At 38.3% G+C, this 23,135-nt stretch overlaps 1 protein-coding gene across 1 annotated transcript; it reads left to right on the forward strand.

Moving 5' to 3' along the window:
• Positions 1-15,651: 15,651 nt before the first annotated feature.
• si:dkey-239i20.4 lies at positions 15,652-22,945 on the forward strand. The gene is made up of 9 exons (XM_057359104.1): positions 15,652-15,750; positions 15,948-16,102; positions 16,417-16,605; positions 17,022-17,181; positions 19,550-19,692; positions 19,829-20,028; positions 20,563-20,918; positions 22,222-22,294; positions 22,414-22,945. The coding sequence occupies exons 2-9, from the start codon at positions 15,971-15,973 to the stop codon at positions 22,808-22,810; spliced, it is 1,650 nt and encodes a 549-aa protein (XP_057215087.1). The 5' UTR covers positions 15,652-15,750; positions 15,948-15,970; the 3' UTR covers positions 22,811-22,945.
• Positions 22,946-23,135: the final 190 nt, after the last annotated feature.

Here is a 23,135-nt window from a genome sequence, read left to right on the forward strand (position 1 = left end):
TACAATTGCATATTCTCTGGGTCTAATTGAGATTTTAAATTTGTCAAGAAACTGTGTAGGATAATGAATCTCCATCATTCATCAACTGATTTACCAACACGTTATTATCAAACCTTATATTGAAAAAGAGGGATTTATGCTTATATAAAATATCCCTATAATTCCAGATATAATACCTTCTAGGGAAAAGTTATGTTATGTTATATGCCAATGTCCATGCCATGAGAGCTTGTTGATGGAATCTTGCAAGTTTCACTGGAATTTTATCAATGGAATAATTACATCTTATCAAAAATTGAAGACCACCAAGTGACTTGAACAAAAAGCTGGGAAATGTATTCCACAAATTCTTTTTTAAATATTGAGTAATCCATTTAATTTTGAATACATTGAATACATTTGAATACAAGTCACTAATGCTTGCCTACAGGACTATTACTGGATCTGCACCGACATACTTTCACACCCTCTTACACTCCTACACACCATCAAGAACCCTGTGTTCAGCAAACCAGCGGCGTCTTGTATTGCCTTCTCATAAGGGCAGTAAATGGCTTTCCCGCTCATTCTGCTTCACAACTCCTTCCTGGTGGAACGTTCTTCCTAACTCGGTCCGGTCAACCACATGTCTCACAACATTCAAAAAACTACTTAAAACAATTTTACAAAACTATTACAACCTTTATATAATGTTTTAACAGCTTTTAAAAAGTCCAAATTATTCAATTGTTTTAAACAAAAAATCATGTTCTATTGTGTCAAATGCTTTTTGGACTGTTAGCCAGTATGTACTCATTATAATCCACCATGTCCAATATTAATCTAATATTGTTACTTATATGTCATCCTTGAATAAATCCTGTCTGTTCTTCATCAATAACATCGTCTACTCTAATCCTTGTTTCAATCTTTTAGTAAATACATGTGCAAATATTTTGTCATCATTATTTAAAAGACTAATAGGCCTCCAGTTGTCTAAGTGAAGAATGTCTTTATGTGGTTTTGGAATAAGAGTAATAACACCCTGTCTTAATGAGTCTGGCACCTCTCCTTTATCTATAGATTCTTTATATACTGCAAGTTAAAAGGGTGTTCATTTATCTCTGAAGACTTTGTAAAATTCAGTAATAAGTCCGTCATTACCCAGAGATCGATTATCTTTCAAATACCCAATACATTCCTTAATTTCCTCTAGTTTTATCGCTTCCTCACATAATAATTCGAAATCTTCATTAATAGTTTTTGTTTTCCCCAAAACATTCAGAAATGTATCCAGATCAGACTGAACTAAATTAGAGGTGTAAAGATGTTTATAAAATTGAGTAACATGTTTTGATATCTCTTTATTTTTTTAGATTATGGTCTTCTGACACTGTATTATTTATCAATAGTTTACTTATCAAACACATTTCTCCATGTCTCTTTTCTAAGTTAAAAAACTACATAGTATTCTTTTCCCCTTGTTCTAACCACATTCTCCTTGATCTTACAAACGCTCCTTTTGCTTTCTCTTCGTAAATAGTGACCATTTCAGTGTATAACGATGAAAGTTTTAATGACTCTTGTGAAGTTAAATCACCTTTACTAGAAAAATGTATCTTGTAATTCTACATTCTTTCTGTCTTTTAGCAAAAGCAAGCATTTTTTCCCCATTGAAATGGCTACATTCCTTCCTTCATATTTGGCGAGCTCCCAGTATTTTGCAAAATGATTCATTATTTTATCTTATGTCCAATACCTGTCTATAATTTCAATGGTTTTAATTTTGAAAGTTTCATTGACTAAACGTGTCTTATTAAGTTTCCAATATCCTCTATTTGTTTTAAATTTACTTGTACCATATTAAGTTATGCCAATTGTTATTCCTTTATGATCAGTCAAGACAGACGGCTCTATAGAAACAGACTGAATAAGATCTTCTAATGTGTCTGAATCAAAAAAATAATCAATACGTGACTGTTTAGATTGATCTTTGTTACTTCATGTATACTGTACATCATTTGGTTCGGATTTTTATGTCTCCAAATATCTAATAACCCTAAATGAAGGCATACATTTTTTATTTCAGAAACACTATCACTTTTTGGTGGCCATCTATCTATTGTTTCATTATGTACACAATAAAAGTCCCCTCCCCATATTATTTTTGCATCTGGGAATTTGTGCTTGATTTGTAACAATTTTACTCCAATATTTCCAAAAAATATATATTATTTTGTTGTTGGAGGCATATGAATTCACCAAAACATAATGTGTCATATCAATGCTTACTTGCAATATTACTAATCTTCCAGAGTTATCTCTCTTGTGGCTAAGAACATGGCCTTTAAATTTACCTTTGAGCATTGCGACCCCTGCTGATCTTTTTCTGCCATGGGCAAACCAAATGTCATTCCCCCGTTGACTTTTCCCAAACTTTTCATCTTCCTTACATGCATGCGTTTCCTGTACAAAATAAAAATCTGCACCTTTCCCTTTACAAAATAAAAATAAAGATTTCCTTTTCAAAAGATTACGTAAACCTCTGGTATTGATTGAAAAAAATGAAATAGACACAACATAAACTTTAGACAATTCCTTTCTTTTGTCTGTTTAACTTTTAATCTAGTAGGGTCACTCAATTTTATTATTCTTTGCAAAAATACATTCTTCTTTTTAATAATACGTATAACTATCAAAACAATATCAATTAACATAACTCTTTCCACACTGACTATAATGGCCTCTTCACACAGCAAAGGCGGCACAGAAACCGAATCTGAAGCGGCATAAAACCACGAAAATGTGGATTTACACTGACCGTTAATGCGGCTCTAACGCGTCATAAATGCATTTACACAGGAATTAAAATTATGCAAAATAATGCTGAACCACAAAAGCACAGTTCTAACAATATGCAAATCAAATAATGTCTTAAATTAAACGATAAAGACTCCCAAAAAATACTGACACTAATATTAATAATGCATACTTTGGATAAAAGCAATATTAGGCTATAAATGCAACATTTTAAATTAATTTCCTAGCTAACAAACACTCATAGAAATTTGTCACCGCATATTGAAAGACGCCAAAAGTTGTTTTAAAGAGCCTGAAAGTCACTGTCGACCAGGTAAATGAACAGTTCCGGTCTATCAAATCAGTTTAAGGCAAATATTTTCCAATGTCTAATACCATGAAACAAAGATTTTCTTCTATCCTAAGCGTGCATTGGGCTGCACAGTTAGAACGGTGGTAAAATGTCAATGTTGTTTTGACAGAAAAATTGTGAGGGTTTAATAAGCATCATCGCTGTCTTCGTGGTTTTTATCCAGTATATGAGAATGATGGAATGCCCGTCACTCCTACACCAGTAACCTGCGGTGAGAATAAAGGATATTATGTGTCAGTTATGATGTCACCCCGTGATGTCACCTTAAATATGCAGCCAGTGAATCTTCATCCATGTCTTTATTCGCTGTGGTGGTGACGTACAGATCAGCGTGATCCTTCCCACCTAAACAACATGAGGTGGTCTTCTCCTGGCAGTTTCACAGTCTGCAGTCGGTCAGGATAAACCTGAAAGAAGTCCGTTAACTTTAAGTATTGGCCAAAAGTCATTCAGATAAAGATGGCCGTTTTAAAGCCNGCAAGTTAAGTAGGCCTAATGCCATGCAGCAATGAATCGCAAAGGGGAGTATGGAGGAAACTGAAGGTTTGCAGTGACAGACTCTCAAGACTCAGACATTATTCCACATGTAACCAAAATCGTGTATGTTCATGTAACAACTCCTTTATTATTTTGGATTGGCAACCACGTAAACACATCGTAATGCATAGCGTAAGCTACATTTTAAAACATCAAAATAGACCCGCCGTGAACTGTTAAATGAAAAACACGACGTAGCCTACAAAAATATGCCGCCAGTTGTGCCGTCTGGCCGTCAAGCGTTTCATCGCATGCTTGATACCAATAGTGTAGGGAAACCGTGAAGTTGTTTACTACGTCATTATGCGCATGCGCAGAACGGATCGTGCAGGCATCCCGGATCGTGTACCGACATGCTGTATAAAAATACCAGGTTGTGTATTGAACTGGCTTGGTTCTGCAAAATGGAAAATGGTGAGTGTATGTAATCTATGTGCTTGTGTTTTCAAATAAATGGTGGTGGTAGATGAGAGAAATATGTGTCTGTGGTAATTTCAAGGGCTATGGGTAAATGCTATGCAATGTGGTTTGATTTGGTATGGTAGAGTAACACAGCAAACACATTACAGGTACATAGCAACATGAAGTAAAACATTAAACAGTCAAATCAAAATATATTCACTATACACTTAACACAACACAAGTCTGTATACATCTTTTCAAGCCAGATATCGGACGGTGCATAAAGGCATGTATGTGTTATATGGGGTGTACTGTATGTGTGTGTGGTCACGGTGTCTGTCTCAATGTTGCACTGTGACACCATGAAACAAAGATTTTCATCTATCGTAAGTGAGCATTAAAGCAACGGTTGCACAGTTAGAACGGTGGTAAAATAGTCAATGTTGTTTTGACAGAAAAATTGTGACGGTTTAATAAGCATTGTCGCTGTCTTCTTGGTTTTTATCCAGTATATGAGAATGATGGAATGCCTGTCACTCCTACACCAGTAACCTGTGGTGAGAATAAAGGATATTATGTGTCAGTTATGATGTCACCTTATGTGTTATGTCAACTTAAATATGCAGCCAGCCACAAGCTGTTTGGCCAGTGAATCTTCATCCATGTCTTTATACGCTGTGGTGGTGACGTACAGATCAGCGTGATCCTTCCCACCTAAACAACGTGAGGTGTTCTTCTCCTGGCAGTTTCACTGACTGCAGTCGGGTGCCTGAAAGAAGTCTGTTAATTTTAAGTGTTGGCCAAAAGTCATTCAGTTAAAGATGGCTGTTTTAAAGCCTTTATTCTAATAAATGGTCTCAAAATGTAATTTTAGTGTGGTTCATTTTCCTCCAGCAACATAAACACAGATGGCACAGGCTTTTACAAACTCACAAACCTGTTTGTGGCTCAATGCGAAAATGTCTTCTTCCATTGTAGCAGGTGACCCACAGATGCCCTCTGGTATATCTTCATCGGGCTCTACCCTGTAAACCCCTCTGCGGTCAGCTTAATTACACACACATACTGAAAAATAATACATTACACTTTTATATAACTATACACTTAGCATACAGCAAACCCTAATGCACTGTATTACTGTAGAGTCATCCAAATATAGTGTATATAGTGTATAGAGTATGTACCGGCAAAGAACCTCCCAGCTGGATCTACTTTCCATCACTGAAGCGAGCGTTGGGCTTTTCCTTGTCCAGCTCAGCAGCTGTTGTAATGGAGTGCATGACCCGGTCAACAAACGCAAAGCACATTCCCTCCGCGATGACGTAACTGCCTGCCTTTCGCACCACAGATCCTACAGGTTTCTCCATGAAAGTAAAAATACACAATGCCATTCTTACAGGAGCTGGATAAGGGGGTGCCAAATCAGTGGTGGTCTTGTATGCCAGGAGCAGAGTCTTGAATTTGATTCAAGCAACTATAGGGAGCCAATGTATCTTAATGAAGAGAGGTGTGACGTGACGTGCGCTCTCTTTGGTTCATTGAAGACCACTCTTGCCGCTGTGGAATATTTAGCTGTATTTTCACTGAGAAAACATCATCCATCTGCAAACAATTCTCAGACCTCGGTACACACTACCCTCACTTCAAACATTGAACTTTCCTCTTTCACCCCACTGACTGACACTGAAGTCACCAGACTTCTCTACAGCCACCCCACCACCTGTCCCCTTGACCCAATCCCCTCCCATCTCCTTCAGGCCATATCCAGCACACTCACACCTGCACTCACACACATCATCAACACCTCCCTGCTCAGTGGCACTTTTCCATCCACATTCAAACAGGCCCAAGTCACGCCCCTACTTAAGAAACCCACATTGGACCCCTTTACTACCGACAGTTACAGACCTGTCTCTCTCCTCCCATTTATTGCAAAAACACTTGTAACTTTCAACCAGGTGTCTTCCTACCTATCCCAGAATAAACCTCTGGATGAAAAGCAGTCTGGCTTCAAAACAAACCACTCCACTGAGACTGCACTGCTATCGGTCACAGAAGCACTGCGGCTAGCAGTGGATGAAACAGCATCACCTCCAGCTGAACCCTGCCAAGACAGAACTACTCGTGTTTCCGGCACACCCCACGGTGCAACACGATCTCACCATCCAACTTGGCAATACCACAATCACTCCTTCCAAAACAGTCAGGAACCTCGGAGTCATATCTGATGAACAGCTGTCCTTCAATGATCACATTGCAAAGACAACGCGGTCATGCCGATATGCCTTATTCAACATTAGAAATGTTAGACCCTATCTCACTGAGCATGCGGCACAACTCCTTGTCCAGGCCCTGGTAATCTCAAAGTCGGACTACTGCAATGCTCTCCTTGCTGGTCTTCCTGCAAAGGCTATCAAACCACTCCAGATGGTTCAGAACGCAGCAGCACGCCTCGTCTTCCAACAGCCCAAATGGGCTCATGTGACACCCGTTTTTATCTCTCTCCACTGGCTACCGGTTGAAGACCACATCTCTCACAACATTCAAAAAACTACTTAAAGGGGTCATATGGCGCGAACATGTGTTTTTCTGTGTCTTTGGTGTGTTATAAGTTGCCCATGCATGTATTAGACACGTAAAATTGCAAAAATTAAAGATTCATTCTATCTAAAAGCGAATGCTCACCCAGACCTGCCTGAAACGCCTCGTGTAACCACACCCCCACAAATCTACGTCATTTCGTGGTATGATTTGATTAAGACTGCCAAAATCTAAACGCAAGTAAGGTGGGCATACTTGTACATCTCATTGTATCGTCGCCGCCACAGCCATGTCGTGGAGACACTGTGTGTTTCGTTGCGAAAAGAAAGCCTCTTTGTTTGCCCTTCCAAAATATTTTATTTACAATACTGTTCCAGAACAGTACAATCCGAATATTCAAGTGTGTGCAACGCATTTCACAGGGGAACCTGGGAGAGATCAACGCCGGCTGTGCACGAAAGCTTTTGTTAAAAAGTGGGGCAATTCCAACCATTGCAACTTCACAAGGACAGNGACTCCTTCGTTCATCACGTGACAGCGTCGTAAGCTAAACCAATGCAGTCAGAGCCGGAAAGAGAATTGATTAGTTCACCTCTCGAGTCTTCGGGTTTGAATCGTTCGTTCTTCTTGAATTCCAGTACAGGACCCATAGAATGTTGCGCAATGCGCATGCGCGGCTGAACGAATCACTCCCTACGACGACTCGTTCTTCCCGAGTCACATTAAAGATTCGTTCAAAATGAACGAATCGTTCAAGAACGACCCATCACTACTTTCAGGTCGATGCCACGAGTCCTGTCTGTCAGTGGCATAATGTCAAGCATCTCTTCTTTAATCGTGCAGTCTTCTGACACAGACCGAACAAATATTGCCATCTGTGGCTTATCCTGAACATCGCAGGATTCATCAACAGCAATGCTGAAATACATGCACTTCTGAAGATCGGAATATACATTCGTTTCAACAGCGTTATTAATGTCCGATATTCTTTGTTCAACAGTGTGTCGTGACAATTGAAGGTCCGCTACCGAACGTTTCAAATGTTCGTTTTCGGGACAAAAAACATCAATAACATCATTGAGGCACTTTTTAATGAAGTCCCCTTCACTGTACGGCTTTTTAGCTCGCGCAATATTCCATGCCAGCTGATATGATGCTAATGTGACCGTCTCTGAATGTTTGGTAAATTTCCAAAAGAGCTGAGTTTGCTTCTCTGACTGACGTTTCAACGTTTTTACCTTGTGCTTTCGAAGTTCACTGCCTTTGGGAAATTCCCGGCCCTCGGTAGGATGGAGTGTGGTGAAATGGCGCTCAAGATTTGAAGACTTAAAATGCGACAGTGAAGTCTGACATATCAAGCAGAATGGTTTTCCGTTTCTTTCAACAAAAAAATATAAATCCTCCGATTCAGATTGAAATGTTCTGTGCTCATCTACATATTTGCGTTTAGCTGTACGCTTCCCTGACTCTGCCATGATGATTGCCAATTACAGTACGAACTAGACGAGGCTAGCCGCTAGTAGCGCATGACGTTCAGTACAAAAATAATTATTTAAAAAAGATACATTTCATTTTTTATTTCAAAATTAATTTGTATACATTTCTGTTTAGTTTAGTTCAGTTTAATATTATTTAAAAACAAAAAATGCGATTAAGAAGTAACTTGTGGATAGATGATTTAAGAGCCACAAAGAGGCAGTCAAAGAGCCGCATGTGGCTCGAGAGCCGCGGGTTCGCCACCCCTGCTCTAGAGCGTCTCTGTTGGTCGGGGAGTGAGGTTTACAGACTGCACAGCTCTTCACTAGCTGGCCTCCGTTACACTCGGCCACCTAAACCTCACTCCCATCCGGGTAACGGCACCAACGTAACCGGTCCTACTCGCACCGCTCTGCGCGGGCCTCGAACCAACGTCGGTCCGGATGGGAGACGGACGGGCGCTCTAACGAGGCGGCTAAAGAAATCAGTCTAAGCATGTTAATGCATATGAATCTGAATGCACAATATAAAACATGAGGTGTTATCTCATTTTGGAACCAGTCTCTTCATATGTATATTTTGTTCAAAATATATAGGCTATATATGTATGTATATATATATATATATTTGTTCAAGAAAGCTACTTTTTAAGAAACCTTTTTTAAGGCACTCTCTAAGAAAATGTGGCCTGAGATCAGCCTATGCGCTTGAACCTAAAGAAACCCTTCATTCAGCAGCTAAAACACAATAGGAAACATTTACAACCGTACAGTACAGAATTATTAAACAACGCCCTCTACTGGTGAATGGGTATAAACGGTTAATTAAAGTGAAGCGACATTTCACATTATCAGTTACTTTACGTAAGTAAAAGCCAGTATAAAGAGTTTAAAATTGAATTGTTAAATAACACATTGTTAAAAAGTGCTGCACAAACAAATATAACTGAATGTTGTGTGGCGTTGTATAAACGGACTGTAAAAATATTATATCATTATTAGAATGATTGACGTGATGACCACCTCCAGTGGTAGAGGTCATCTAGTGGTAAAAGCCACCCGTTTATTAAAATAAAAACTCAAAAAGAAGTTATCTTGAGACAATTGAAGAAAGTGAAGATTTATTAAACAATTTCACATGACCTCAAATAAGTGTTGCATTTGTGAAAGAGGAAAATGAGCGTAGTGTAGCTTCTAAAACATGATTTGTAATATATATTAGGCAAGGTTATTTCCAGTTGCTCTAAAAGCCATGTTTCACATTGAACAGAGTTTGCTTTTTCGATATGTGTACATCAAGTGCTGTAGATTTCATTGGTTAGGTGGTGAAAAGAATAACAACACGCCCTTATAACACAAAATACCTTTATTTGGAGGCGTATGCTTTTTGTTATTAAAGCGCTAGGGCCTTTGAAAACATCAACATGATTCAAACTCATTCAATATTGCAGATGACCGAAAAAGTAAATTATGCGTTTCTGTACTTTCCTCGGGTAACATCGAAGATTCACACAAAAATAAAGTCCACCTTTTCCCCCCAAACCCGGTTGCACATCATCTTTAAAACCATAGATATGTTTTCACATCAACATGGAACCCCATTTTAATGCACATTCCTGGTATTATTGTGCACGGTTGGTGTTATTTCATATGAGCATTTGTTTAAAATATGATTACCTTCTTTTTTAGATTTCACAAAGCCATCAGTCATGTCTTTTAACCCTTTATGCCTCAATCCTGGGATGTGACACCCACTTTTTCTAATCCAAAAAGCTGATGGGAAGTCTCACCCTACATTTAGAAGATCTTGTTTTACTTCAAAATATGTCTCATTTTGATTTTAACGAGACATCAACAATGGAAAACAGCAACTGTAGTAAGCAATCCTTGTCATTGTACATAGCACCATCATTAATACACCATATAACGGTGTCTGATCAGCTCACTTCAACACCTCTGTTTGGCAGCAGCACGTTGAGATCATCAATAATAAACATGGCAAATGTGGAATTATGATCTCTATCAAATCCATCCATGGAAATCGTTTATTAATACTTTTGTTCACAGAGTTTGGTTAATGTAAGCAGGATTAGAAATGCGTGCAATTGTTTCACTTTTGTACTTCACATCTAAAAATTGGATTTGTAAATAATTGCATTGTATAAGGGATATAATATATCCCTGTATATATGTGTATAATATTGGATAAGGTCTATTAAATCAGTTTAAGGCACATATTTTCCTATGTCTAATACCACGAAACAAAGATTTTCATCTATCCTAAGCGTGCATTAAAGCAATGGTGGCACAGTTACAATGGTGGTAAAATAATCAATGTTGTTCCAGCAGAAAAATTGGGACCATTTAATTAGCATAAAAACTTCTAAGGAACGTTCTTATAACAAACTTTTGTTAGCTGGGGTGTATTTCAGGTTGTAGTTGTTGTGTTTCTTTGGATAAATTAAATTTTTGTAGTTTTTGTTGATATTTTCTGCAGTGATTCTGTTTGTTAACAGCAGATGTTCATCACTAATGACTCAATCATCACTATAATAATAATGAAACTCAATACAAATTCTGTCAAACAGGAGCACAGAAACGTGTTTGTTTTGGGATAAATCTGGGCCAGAATTGAAATCAACTGTTTAAATTTGGGTCAGCTCTGCTTTATTTGTTTTGTTTTTTGACATGTGGCATAGCTTTGGCATGCCTGAGGCCCAAATCTGGTAAACAGATTGGGCCGCCCAAGGGCCGTGTTCTGCCAATTTATGCATCCCTATCAAATTTTGCTACCGCCATACAAAACAGGACTAACCCCTCCCCCAACCCAACCCTTACACCTGAATAACCCCAACCCAATCACAACATGAGGGTAGCACAAATTTATGGGTAGCATAAATTGGCAGAACACCGTCATTCCACGAGGTATATGTGGGCCAGATGAGGTGGTATGGGGAGTAAGGTATGGGCCGGATTTGGGCCGCAACGATTTGCTGGTTTATTTGCTATCTGGGTTGTGCCTGTGCCTGGGTTGAACCGGCAAATTTTATGTCCCGAAGCTTTATGTACGAGCAATATGTAATCGTTGGTTTACATTACTTGGTAATGGTTTACCCCTAGGTGGCAGTGTAATTAAATTTATAAGTGTGTGCACCTGGGTGCACGGACATGTCTATCTGAAAGGCGAGAGGGAGTACCCCTATACCGTGAATGGCTTTTGATAGAAATTGACCCCAGGACCAGGCTAAATGCTTAATTTTGTCCCGTTGTGATTAGGTTTAGAACATCCAGTAGAGCTTAACAAAATGTATATAGCATGAAATCCGAATTTTTGTGACTTTTTTGTTATATGCTGTCCTGTATGTCCTGTATGCTGCTCTAAACGTCTTAAAGGGATAGTTCACCCAAAAAATGTCAGTAACCAAACAGATCTCACCCCCCCATTGACTCCCATAGTATTTATTTTCCCTACTATGGCAGTAAATGGGGGATGAGATCTGTATGGTTACAGAAATTCTTCCAAATATCTTCTTTGTGTTTAGAAGAACAAAGACATTTATACAGGTTTGAAACAACCCGAAAGTGAGTAAATGATGACAGAATTTTCCTTTTTGTGTTAACTATCCCTTTAACGTAGACAAAAGTAATTTTTAACAAAATGCTTATGTTCTATTTTTCATGAATTTTAACAAGAGCAAAATATTATACAACATAACCATAAATGTCAGGGGTAAACAAATGAGAAAATGTCATAACAAATAAATAAAGACAGCTAAAACATAAAACATGTACAGCTGCCTAGCTTTTTTTTTTAAGTTTTACAATCTGCTTTAGTTTTGACATGACGCGAGCCCCTCTACAGGTCCCACCCCAGCTTCCTGTATCAACGCACTACTCGCACTCAATTCAATTCAATTCAATTCAATTCAATTCAATTCAATTCAATTTTATTTATATAGCGCGTTTCACAATGTGCATTGTTCCAAAGCAGCTTTACAGGAGCAAATAAGAAAAACACAGAAAGGTAAAACACAGCACAGTTCATGGGGTTTATAGACCAAGCAAGATCATTATAATAAATGATATCTAATAAATAAATGAATGAATAAATAAATGCAGTCTCCCGGTGAGCAAGCCAACACTGCACTGCTCTGCTGTGGCGAGGAACCCAAACTCCAATGATGAATAATGGAGAAAAAAAAACCTCGGGAGAAACCAGGCTCAGCCAGGAGGGCCAGATCTCCTCTGACGTGTCATAGCTGCACTCAGTGACCCCGACCAAAGCCACCGAGCAACGTCCACGAAGAACAGGGAGAGCCCACGAGCCGCGACCCAGGAAGCCCCACCCGCCGAAACCGTGCAGCTCCAACCCGGTCCCATTCCGCGATCAACAACAGACAACAGAGGAACAACCAGGGAAAAGTAGTAATGGCATAATTAACTTTATTCCTGTTGTCCGACATCGACCACAAAACAAGACCAACCAGACAAAGACCCACACAGTCCCAACAAATGAAACGCCCCGAACCACAACCAACAAGCCCCCCCACTCCCTACAACACCCACCCAGCTACCTCCAATCAAAGTCACTGAGTGCAGCCATAACTTCAAACTGCTGTCATGTGATGTAAGTTTAGAATTAAATACCAAGTAATGTAAATTTAGCATTTATGTGACAGGTAGTCCGTCTTTGCTCTCGGTTGGGGATGGAATTGTCTGAGCTGGGCCGGCCAGATGGTCGCCTTTTTCTTGGGTGGTGATGGAATTGCCTTGGATGGAGCTGGGATGGTCAGTCAGTCCGCAGGCTCTCGCAGGAGGATGGCACGGGATTTTCCGATGTAGGTGGCGTAATCTCTAGTTGTGGATGGGCATATGACGTTCATCTGGGCCTGGCGGAATCTCTCCCTACCTCGGGATGGGCATCCCGAGGCGAGGACAGAAAGAGAATAATTAGCGTAGCTGCTGTTCATTAGCTATGTATTAGTGAATGCTTGGCTGAAAAGATGTGTCTTTAATCTAGATTTAAATTGGGAGAGTGTGTCTGACCCTCGAATAGTATCGGGGAGGCTATTCCAGAGTTTAGGTGCTACGTATGAGAAAGCTCTACCCCCTTTGGTGGATTTAGTTATTCTAGGTGTTATCAAAAGTCTGGAGTTTTGAGATATTAGAGAGCGTGATGGGTTGTAGTGTGGTAGAAGCTCTGTTACGTAGGTAGGGGCTAAACCGTTTAAGGCTTTATAAGTAATTAAAAGAACTTTAAAGTCAATACGATAATGGGTAACCAGTGAAGGGTTGATAACATTGGGGTTATGTGATCGTATTTTCTGGACCTGGTTAGAACTCTGGCAGCTGCATTCTGAACTAACTGTAGTTTGTTTATTGATGATGCAGGACAACCACTAAGCAGTGCATTACAGTAGTCAAGTCTTGAGGTCACAAATGCATGAATAAGCTTCTCTGCGTCAGCCACACAAAAAATATTTCGCAATTTGGCAACATTTCTAAGGTGGAAGAAAGCTGTTTTTGTGACATTTGAGATGTGATTTTTAAATGACAGGTTGCTGTCTAATATAACGCCGAGGTCTTTAACTGTATTTGTTGGAGTAACAGTGCAGCCTTCAATTTGCAGGTTATAATCCGAAATATTCTGCTCACGTGTCTTTGGTCCGATAAGTAATATTTCTGTTTTATTAGAATTTAAAAGAAGGAAATTACAAGTCATCCAATGCTTTATATCGTCGATGCACTCTGCCAATTTGGATAGTTGGAAGGAATCATCTGGTCTTGATGAGATATATTGCTGAGTATCATCTGCATAACAGTGGAAGATAATTCCATGTTTTCTAATAATGTTTCCAAGGGGCAGCATGTATATGGAGAATAGCAAGGGTCCTAAAACAGATCCCTGAGGTAATCCATAATTTACTTGCGTTAGATTTGATGATTCCCCATTTAAAATGGACAAATTGATGTCTGTCTGATAAGTAAGATCTGAACCATTGTAGTGCCTGTCCCTGAATACCACATGAATTCACAAGGTCTTTAAAGTTGTGTTATTTATTTTGATATTTTGATGCCTTTCATGCATTACTAATTGTCTGTAAAATGAATCGCAGTTTAAAAAGTGTTGCGTGAACATCGCCAGGGTTTATTGATTTACTTTACTGTAACGTTACTGCACTTTTAGTTGAAAGTTTAAACACCTTTTTTTTCGACACTCACAGTTTTACGATAATATATTATTATAATTATAATGTTTCAACAAGAGCAACATGTTAAATTGTTTAAATCAAAGCTAAGATAATGGAGTTTCTTTGCAATAACTAGGCCTAGTTGTCACTAAAATACATCCATAACGGTTTAAATTTGAAAGTCAGTATTGAAGAAATATAAAATAGCATAATTGAAGAATAGTTTTGCAGTTAACTGGCATTTATTTTATATAAAAAGTGTGGTCATTTTTAATGCTTTTTATGATTATTTTTTTGCTTTGAAATATCCTTAAAACACACAGAGTCTTTTAATTATCATATATCATAGTGAAAAGGTTTGGGCATATGGGTGTGCTCACTGTTACAATGCAATTACCATGGGTCACAATAGAAAAGAATGAAATGCATTTGAAAACAAATGCACAAACCACGTTGTTACGATGCGACGCGACAAAAGAATAGAACGCATCGAACGCGACAATCCCAACAAGCCGTGTGTCGTGTCGCGTCGCGTCAATGTAATATTTAATAATATATTTGTAATATATAATAACAATCAATATAATAATCTATTTTTATATATGGACACATGAATGTCTTGATTAGCCTATAATAATACACAGGCCACTGAAATGGAAAGAGTGAACACTGCACAGGGAACTATGCTATAGTTAAAACCAAAAAACATGGTTACTAATAGTCACTGTTGAAGATTTTATTGACCAAAATATAAAGGAATCATGTACACTTTACATGACTATTATAAATCTATCTCTACATAAGATCTGGTCTTTGTTAGCTCATCTCTAGTCGTAAATACCAGAGTCTTTGTTAGTAACCCCCTCACCAGCTAGGAATGCTGAGATCAGACATCTGTTAAAGGTATCAGGGTAACCCCCAATAACTTGATAGTGTGTGTGTGTGTGTGTGTGTGTGTAAGGACACTATAAAGGTCTGCCCCCAACCAGGGTTGGGCAGTTGCATTGCAATCCAACTCGGCTTTGTTTCAACTTTGTGAGAATAAAGTCTAACTACTTTTGGTTTCAAAACCTTGACTCAAGAGTCGTTTCTTCGGAGCAAAAGAGGAAAAACCACAACATCACCTATAGTTTTCTACAAAAATCGTGGTTAAACCTATGGAATCTTAAGCAATGATCATTGATCTTTGGTTAAATGATAAGATTTAGGAGAACACAGTGATAGGGAAATAGTGATGGCAAATGATTAAACATGCTTGAAATCTATAACACTTAACTGTTGAATCCACCCTAAACCAGTGCCAGCACAGACAAGCCTTCTCTGTGAGACTTCAGACACACTCAATTGGTTACATAACAGCTTGATTTCAATGAGACCGTTGGTATAGAGCGACTGTTGCTGGAGAACTATCTGTCATTTTTATATTAAAGACCTCAGACGGTCTTCTTCTAAGGTGAGAATTATATTTATGTCATATTCAGTGTTAAGTTTGCAGCAAATGTTTAGAATTAGTGTCTGCATTGTGCTATCATTGATTTCTGGCATGTGCTTCTTAATGATTAACCAACTGCTGTAGATCTATGACAATGTGGATTCTTTGAACAGTTTGAATGATTCCTTCCTATTTTTATGTTTATTACGATCATTCAGTGTTGACAGTGTTGCTAAGCAACATGGCTAAGCGTGTTGCTGTGATTGGAGCAGGCTGCTCTGGGCTGGTCTGCATCAAATGTTGTTTGGATGAAGGGCTGGAGCCAGTGTGTTTTGAAAGCAGTGATAATATCGGCGGACTCTGGAGGTTTAAGGTCAATGTTAAACATTTCAAATGTCTGATTCTAGGATTTTCTGAACTCAACTTTATTTATATACCGCTTTTTACAATTTTCATTGTTACAAAGAAGCTGTACATGAAACATAGTGACTATAAGCAAAACATTAAAGTTATACACAAGTAAAAACAAAATAAAAGTGAGAATACAGATATGCACACAGGTTCATACACACCCACATACAACTTCACGCACAGAACACAAAATACAATATTTCTTTGTATTTTCATTTTTGTAGATTTTCTTCTAGCATGTCTCTAACCAATTGTCTGTGTCCTGTATGTTCACAGGAGACACAAGAGAAGGAACGCACCAGCATTTATCGTTCTCTTATAGTGAACACCTCAAAAGAAATGATGTGTTTTAGCGATTTCCCAATGCCAGATCATTTCCCAAACTACATGCACAACTCTCTTGTTGTGCAGTACTTCACACTCTACACGGAGCACTTTGACCTGCTCAGATATATTCACTTTCAGGTTTGCAACATTCCATTAAAGTTCCTATTGACAGAAATGCACTATAATATACATAACTAGTCTTCAGAGGTGTATAAAGACATTACATAATGAAGCGTTATGTTTTTATTAGCTTAGTATGAGCTATATCTACATACCGTGGGTCCCCTTGTATGGAATTCGGCATGTTGTTTCTACAGTAGCCCTAAACGGACAAACTGCTCTACAGAACGCGTTTCATAAATATGTGACGATCTCAGTCTTCTGTTACCATAGTGCTTCTTAAACGGAGGGGGGCAGTGAGCCATTGGCTGCTATTCGCAACCTCACCGCTTGATGCCGCTAAATTTCATACACTGGACCTTTAGCAGGAGACATGTGATCTCAAGCACTTTTATATTCAGGATCTAGTTACAAAATGTTTGTATGTGTTTCAGACTACAGTACGCAGTGTAAGACAGAGGCCTGATTTCTCAGCTTCGGGTCAGTGGGACATTGTGACCACAGGCAGGGATGGACGAGAGAAGAAACATGTGTTTGATGGTGTGCTGGTGTGTACAGGTCAATACACACAACCTATCACACCGGCCTTCCCAGGTGCACATCTTATATATCACAAATAGGTCACAAAACATTGTTAAAATGTTTAACTGACAAAAACAGATTTATGCTGGGTGGCTTATTGTGTGCTTTGGAAAATATTAATTTATGTAGTGTATTATTTATTTATTCTATGTGTGTAATAGAGGCCGGGGCGTTTTGTCAGTAACAATTCTGTATGTTATATTTTTGTTGTTTCATTAATTGTTTGTATTTTATAATTGCTTGGCTGTTAATATTTATCTTATACTGTAGGTTGCAGAGGTGGACAGTAGTTAAAGTGATAGTTCACCCAAAAATCTCACCCCCTTGTCATTTTAAACCTTTATGACTTTCTTTCTTCGGCAGAACACAACAGAAGATATTTTGAAGAATGTTGTTAACCGGCCTCTATTCACTTGCATTGGTTTTGTGTCTATACAATAGAAGTGAATGGGGGCCAGTGCTGTTCGGTTACCAATTATCTTCAAAATATCTTCTTTAGTGTTCTGCGGAATTAAGACAGTCATAAAGGTTTAAAATGACAAGGGGGTGAGTAAATGATGACAGAATTTTCATTTTTGGGTGAACTATCACTTATAGGGTGACCTATCACATAGCCTATTTTTAATCTACTCAAGTATATTTTCAAGTATCTATACTGTGAGTGTTTTTACTTTGGGGAAATTTACTTAACTACATTATGAAGCATATGTCATACTTTTTTACTCCACTGCATTTCACACTTTTTATTTACTAATATTTTTTAAGTTTATTAAAAATATAGTACTTCTTTACTTAGTAAATTTTTGAGTAAAAATACTTAATGCAGAAAGTATTAGATTTGTAATGTACTGAAGTATGAAAGGTCGAAAAATTATACATGCATGTATTCATGTAGTGGAGTAAAAAGCATGACGCTTTATAATATAGTGACGTGAAGTGAAAAAGTGATACTTGAAAATGTATGAGAAAATGAGAGTTTTGTGAAGAAAGTCATAAAGGTTTGAAATGACAAGCGAGTGAGTAAATGATGACAGAATTTTTGGGTGAACTATCACTTTCAGTACTGTCCACCTCTGATAGGTTGTTAATGTCAGGTTAATGTGACTTTGTGTTAGGTAAGTTACTCTGAAAAAGTAATTAATTACTAGTTACTAATTACATATTCAATAGTGTAATTCGATTACTGTACAAATTACTCTCTCCAAAAAGTATTTAGTTACTTATTACTTATTACTAATTACTTTCTATATCCTATATCCACCTTGATTAGTTAAGTGATTCAAGGACAGACATGAAACGGCTTATTTAATTCATTCAAGTAAATAATATTAAACTACATAAAGTACTCTTATTAACTGACCAAAGTATTACAAATGTGAGAATTATGCATTAAAGCACAGATTTTAAAGTTAGACTTTGAATTTTGATGTCAATTCCACTATTGCACACACATATATTACACAGAGTATTTTGTTCAGTTACATCACAAGTAACTGTAATTAAATTACAGAAAAAATAAGAGTAATGCCCTACTTTACTTTTTCAAGGGAAAATTAATTAAATTACAGTAACTAATTACTTAGTAACTAGTTACACCCAACACTGGTGACAACCTAGTCAATGAGTGACAACACGGTTAATGTATATCACTATGTGTTCGATGTTTAATTTCAGGGCGAAATGGATCAAACATAAATACTGTATATATAAAACAGAGATAGAGAAGACAATGTATTGAATAAATTGTGTTGTCATGACCGGGGAAGTGACAAGGAGGAAGAACCCTATTGCAGGCAGCGGTTTGACAAGAAACAAGACTTTAATTACACAACAAAACAAAAACCCACAATGGGGTAAAAACACGGACTGTACTAATAATATAAACTGAAAATAAACACTTCCCTCGAGGGGGATAAAACAAGGGAACAAGATAAACTAAGACTTACAGAAATAGACAGGGATCAGACAAAATATATACAAGGCAACGAGGTAAAAGGCAAGGAATACAGTCCAAAAAGGCAAAACAGGCAGGGTATACAAAAAGGGGCAGTATAGCCAGTAGTAACAAGCGGTAACTAGAACGAACAAGCAGTACAAACGAGCAAAGGACAATAGACACAAGGGCATTATATAGGGGAACTAACAAAGGATAATTAACAAGGGGCAGGTGTCGGGAATGAAACACTAATGGAAGGCTAAACGAGGAAACGAGAGGGGCGGGGCCAAAGACGAGACCAGAGAGAGCGCATGTTATGGCAGAACCAACGATAACATGCCTCTCTCCACACAAAACATGAGGCTCTGCCATGATTCTGCCACAAGACCAAGAAAGACATTACATGATGAGGCAGAATCATGACAGTCATTTGGTTTGTCACAGGTGTTGATTCTTTCCAAGGAATGATTGCCCACAGCTATGATTATAAAGACCCTGATCTTTACCGTGGAAAGAGACTTGTGATTGTTGGGATTGGAAATTCTGGAGGAGACATTGCTGTGGAGCTCAGCAGAGTGTGTGAGAAGGCAAGCAATTTTTGCATCTTATTCAGATACAGCGAATGGAGACAGTGTCCTGTCGATTGACCACTATACAAGCTTTTGACACAAACATTTAATTTCCCTTTCCAACCTTCCTGTGGTCTTCCTATTTTTTCTTTAGACATTCCTGAGTACCCGTACAGGGGCATGGATCACAGGTCGCATGTTAAATCGAGGGCTCCCTATGGATATGATGCTGGTTAGGCGAAATCTGGATCTGATTTTTAGCCTTCTGCCTCGAGCTGTGATCAATTGGATTGGGGCAAGAATGCTCAATCAGAAACATGATCACAAGCTGTATGGACTACAGCCTAAATACGGGTGATTGGCTACTGCTCAGTAAAACAGCAAAACATGATCTTAAGACGATAGTAATCCAAAAAACTACAAACTATTGTCATTTCAAACATGTATAGCTGTTTTTTATCTGCAAAATGAAACAGAAGATACAGTATTTTGAAGCATGTTGGTAACCAAACAACAGACGTACAATATTCACTAATATTGTATGGACACAGAACCAATGCAAGTCAACACTGCCATTGTTCAGTTATAAACATTCTTCAAAACATCTTCTTTTGTTTTCAGCAGAAGAAAGAAAGTCATGCAGGTTTAAAATGACAAGGGGGTGAGTAAATAATGACAGAATTTAAACTTTTTGGGTGAACTATCACTTCAAATTAAACACAACTGAGAAGTTAATCAAATCTCCTGACTCATAAATAAGCAACTTTCGTACGTCATAAGTCTCAAAATTGCTATTTTGAAAACATTTGTAGTATAAACTGCATTTAAACTGCAATAGAACTTAATCTAATATATAATCTACTAATGCTGTTGATTTCCCAATTTCAGAGTTTTTGACCAGCGTCCTATTATCAACGATGACCTCCCGGGACGCATTCTGGTGGGAGAACTGGTGATGAAACCAAATCTGCAAAAATTCCAAGGCTCGACACTGATGTTCAATGATGGGACAGCGGAAGAGAATATTGATGCAGTTATCTTCTGTACAGGATTTAATTCTACGTTCCCCTTCCTCCCTTCCTCCTTAAACTCTGGCCCTGATGGAGAACTGACTCTCTATAGAAGAATCTTTCCCCCATCTCTAGAGCGCCCGACACTGGGCATCATGGGTCTGTTCCAGACCAAAGGGGCCATCATGCCAGCTGTAGAATTGCAGGCACGCTGGGCCACAAGGGTCATCAAAGGTAATCTGCACAGTATTACTGTGATGTTTTTTAATTCTTTGAAACTGTCCTTCAATTAAAGGCGCAGTTCTTGAAAATCAGCGGCCACTAGCTTTGTATTATAGTTTTGCAACGAATCTCTGAGTCATTTGCCCACCCCTCCCTTTCGAATTACGACGGAGGCCGCAACAGTAAAAAAAGATGTCGTCTACTGAGACAGCGGATAGTAGTGATACAAGCATGTAAGGCAATATATTAACGTAATTAATCATTTAACATGTATTCTATTGCGAAAGTTACTGTTACAATTCTATAATTAGATATATTTCTTGCGTACTATCTAGTACACGCTGAGAGTAGTGAAGTAACTAAAGTTAGCTAATCATAAATAGCAACGCTGTTCAAAGCGTTTGATCTGACAGCGACATAGGCAGTTAGGTGTAAGTTAGTAGACGTTTGTCTCCCCCTTTATAAAGTCAGGAACAACCGGAGTACGTACCGCAGGGACGGAAAAACATTTGTATTCGGAGGTTATATGGCCATTTGTATAAAATGCTAACGTTACCGTTTCAACAAAACAGTTGTTTGGTAAACATTGAAAAAGTGGAAACATTGAAAATGTTGAATTATCTTACCAGTCTAGCAGAAAACAGGCAACTTCGGCGTCGCCTTGAAAACATTTGTCTCTCAACAGTGCCTTCCATCTGGTAATAGATACACCGATGTTTATCCTGGATTTCTGCCGCCGTTTGTCTCTAATTCGTCTGGCAGCATCACGTTTGCGCTTCTTTGACGACGGAGATTCACGCTCTGTCGGCGCTTGTGCACAATACGCATGGTCCTCCATTTTATCAAAACTTCTAAGACAGAACAATCAATTGCTTCAGCTAGACGACGACTACTCCTCCTCCTCTCCGTACTACGACTTAATACTTTGTTCGTCTTCAACTCAGTGATGACGCAAGCTGCGTCTAATAACACACACGAAGACCAACATATAGGAAACGCACTCTGTAGAGCTGTTTGTCCGTTAGAGCTTACTGTACAAAACATGGCTGCGCAACATAACAAATTCGATGTAGATAGGCCCGCTCCCCATGTAGATACAACTGGTTTATTCTAAGGTAATAAAAACATAACTTTTCATTACGTAAGGTTTTTATACACATCTAAAGACACAGTTTTGTATGTTATATTGCATTTCTGTTAATAGATCATACAAAACATCCCGCACTGTACCTTTAAGTTTTTTAAGCATTACATAAAGAATCATGCGTATATAAAGTTGTGGTTTAATGTTTTAATTTTCCTTTTGACCTTCAAGGGTTAAACCGTCTTCCCTCAGCAGTGAAAATGCACAAAGTTATTGAAAAAGAGCGCAGAGCAAATTTAAAATGGTAATTCCTCATAACCTTGATGAAAATATTTAATCTAAATTTTCTAGGCATATTAATATTTATTAATAGGCCTAAATGACTTTCACTGCTTTAATCATTTCTCTTTTTTCTCTCTATAGTTACCCTTGTCCAAAGCAGGCTGCCCTTCAAGTTCCCTACATTCCTTACCTAGACACAATAGCCAAGGAAGTGGGCGTCTGTCCTAACATTTTTTGGCTGCTCCTAACAGACCCTGCTCTGGGTTTGAGGGTTTTGTTTGGTCCCTGTACGCCCTACCAGTTTCGGCTAAGCGGACCAGGGCATTGGAGAGGTGCTCGTCAGGCTATCCTTACCCAATGGGATCGTGTGGCCAAACCCATGAAGACACGCCCCATTCCGGAAACAAAATCCATCAGTTTGTTGTATTGGCTAGGTCTGGCAGGAGGGGCTGCAGTAATTTGTATCATTATGGTAAAACAAAAGAAAATCCCACACTTTCTAGACACACTTATATTCCATAGACAACCTCTCTACTAAGACACATGAAAGACCCGCAGTTTACATTTGGCAAATGTATTAAGACATACATCTGTTTTTAGACTCCAGTGTACTGTATTTGTTTTGCATATGAACTTAACATGATAACATTTTTTAAAAATGAGAAAATTCTGACCTCATTCACTGTCCTTGTAAAACTTGTATGAACATTAGTCTGTGCCTAACACAAAATAGTTTGAAAAATTTCTGAGCTTTCTTCTTATAAAAAACAGTGTAATAAAACAGAGTTTCAAACTTGAAAACGTAGTCTGTACAGTACATTTGCACGCACTTATGTCATAAATAGTGATTTTGGACAATATCA

This window comes from Triplophysa rosa, linkage group LG18 (assembly GCF_024868665.1).
Source record: "Triplophysa rosa linkage group LG18, Trosa_1v2, whole genome shotgun sequence".
Taxonomy (NCBI): Eukaryota; Metazoa; Chordata; class Actinopteri; order Cypriniformes; family Nemacheilidae; genus Triplophysa; species Triplophysa rosa.

Bases quoted from the DNA above. Each gene is read 5' to 3' on its own strand.
- si:dkey-239i20.4 (XM_057359104.1), top strand. From the start codon at position 15,971: ATGGCTAAGCGTGTTGCTGTGATTGGAGCAGGCTGCTCTGGGCTGGTC. The intron at 16,606-17,021 runs GTTTGCAACATT...TATGTGTTTCAG, and splicing joins TCAGATATATTCACTTTCAG to ACTACAGTACGCAGTGTAAG. The intron at 22,295-22,413 runs GTAATTCCTCAT...TTCTCTCTATAG, and splicing joins CGCAGAGCAAATTTAAAATG to TTACCCTTGTCCAAAGCAGG.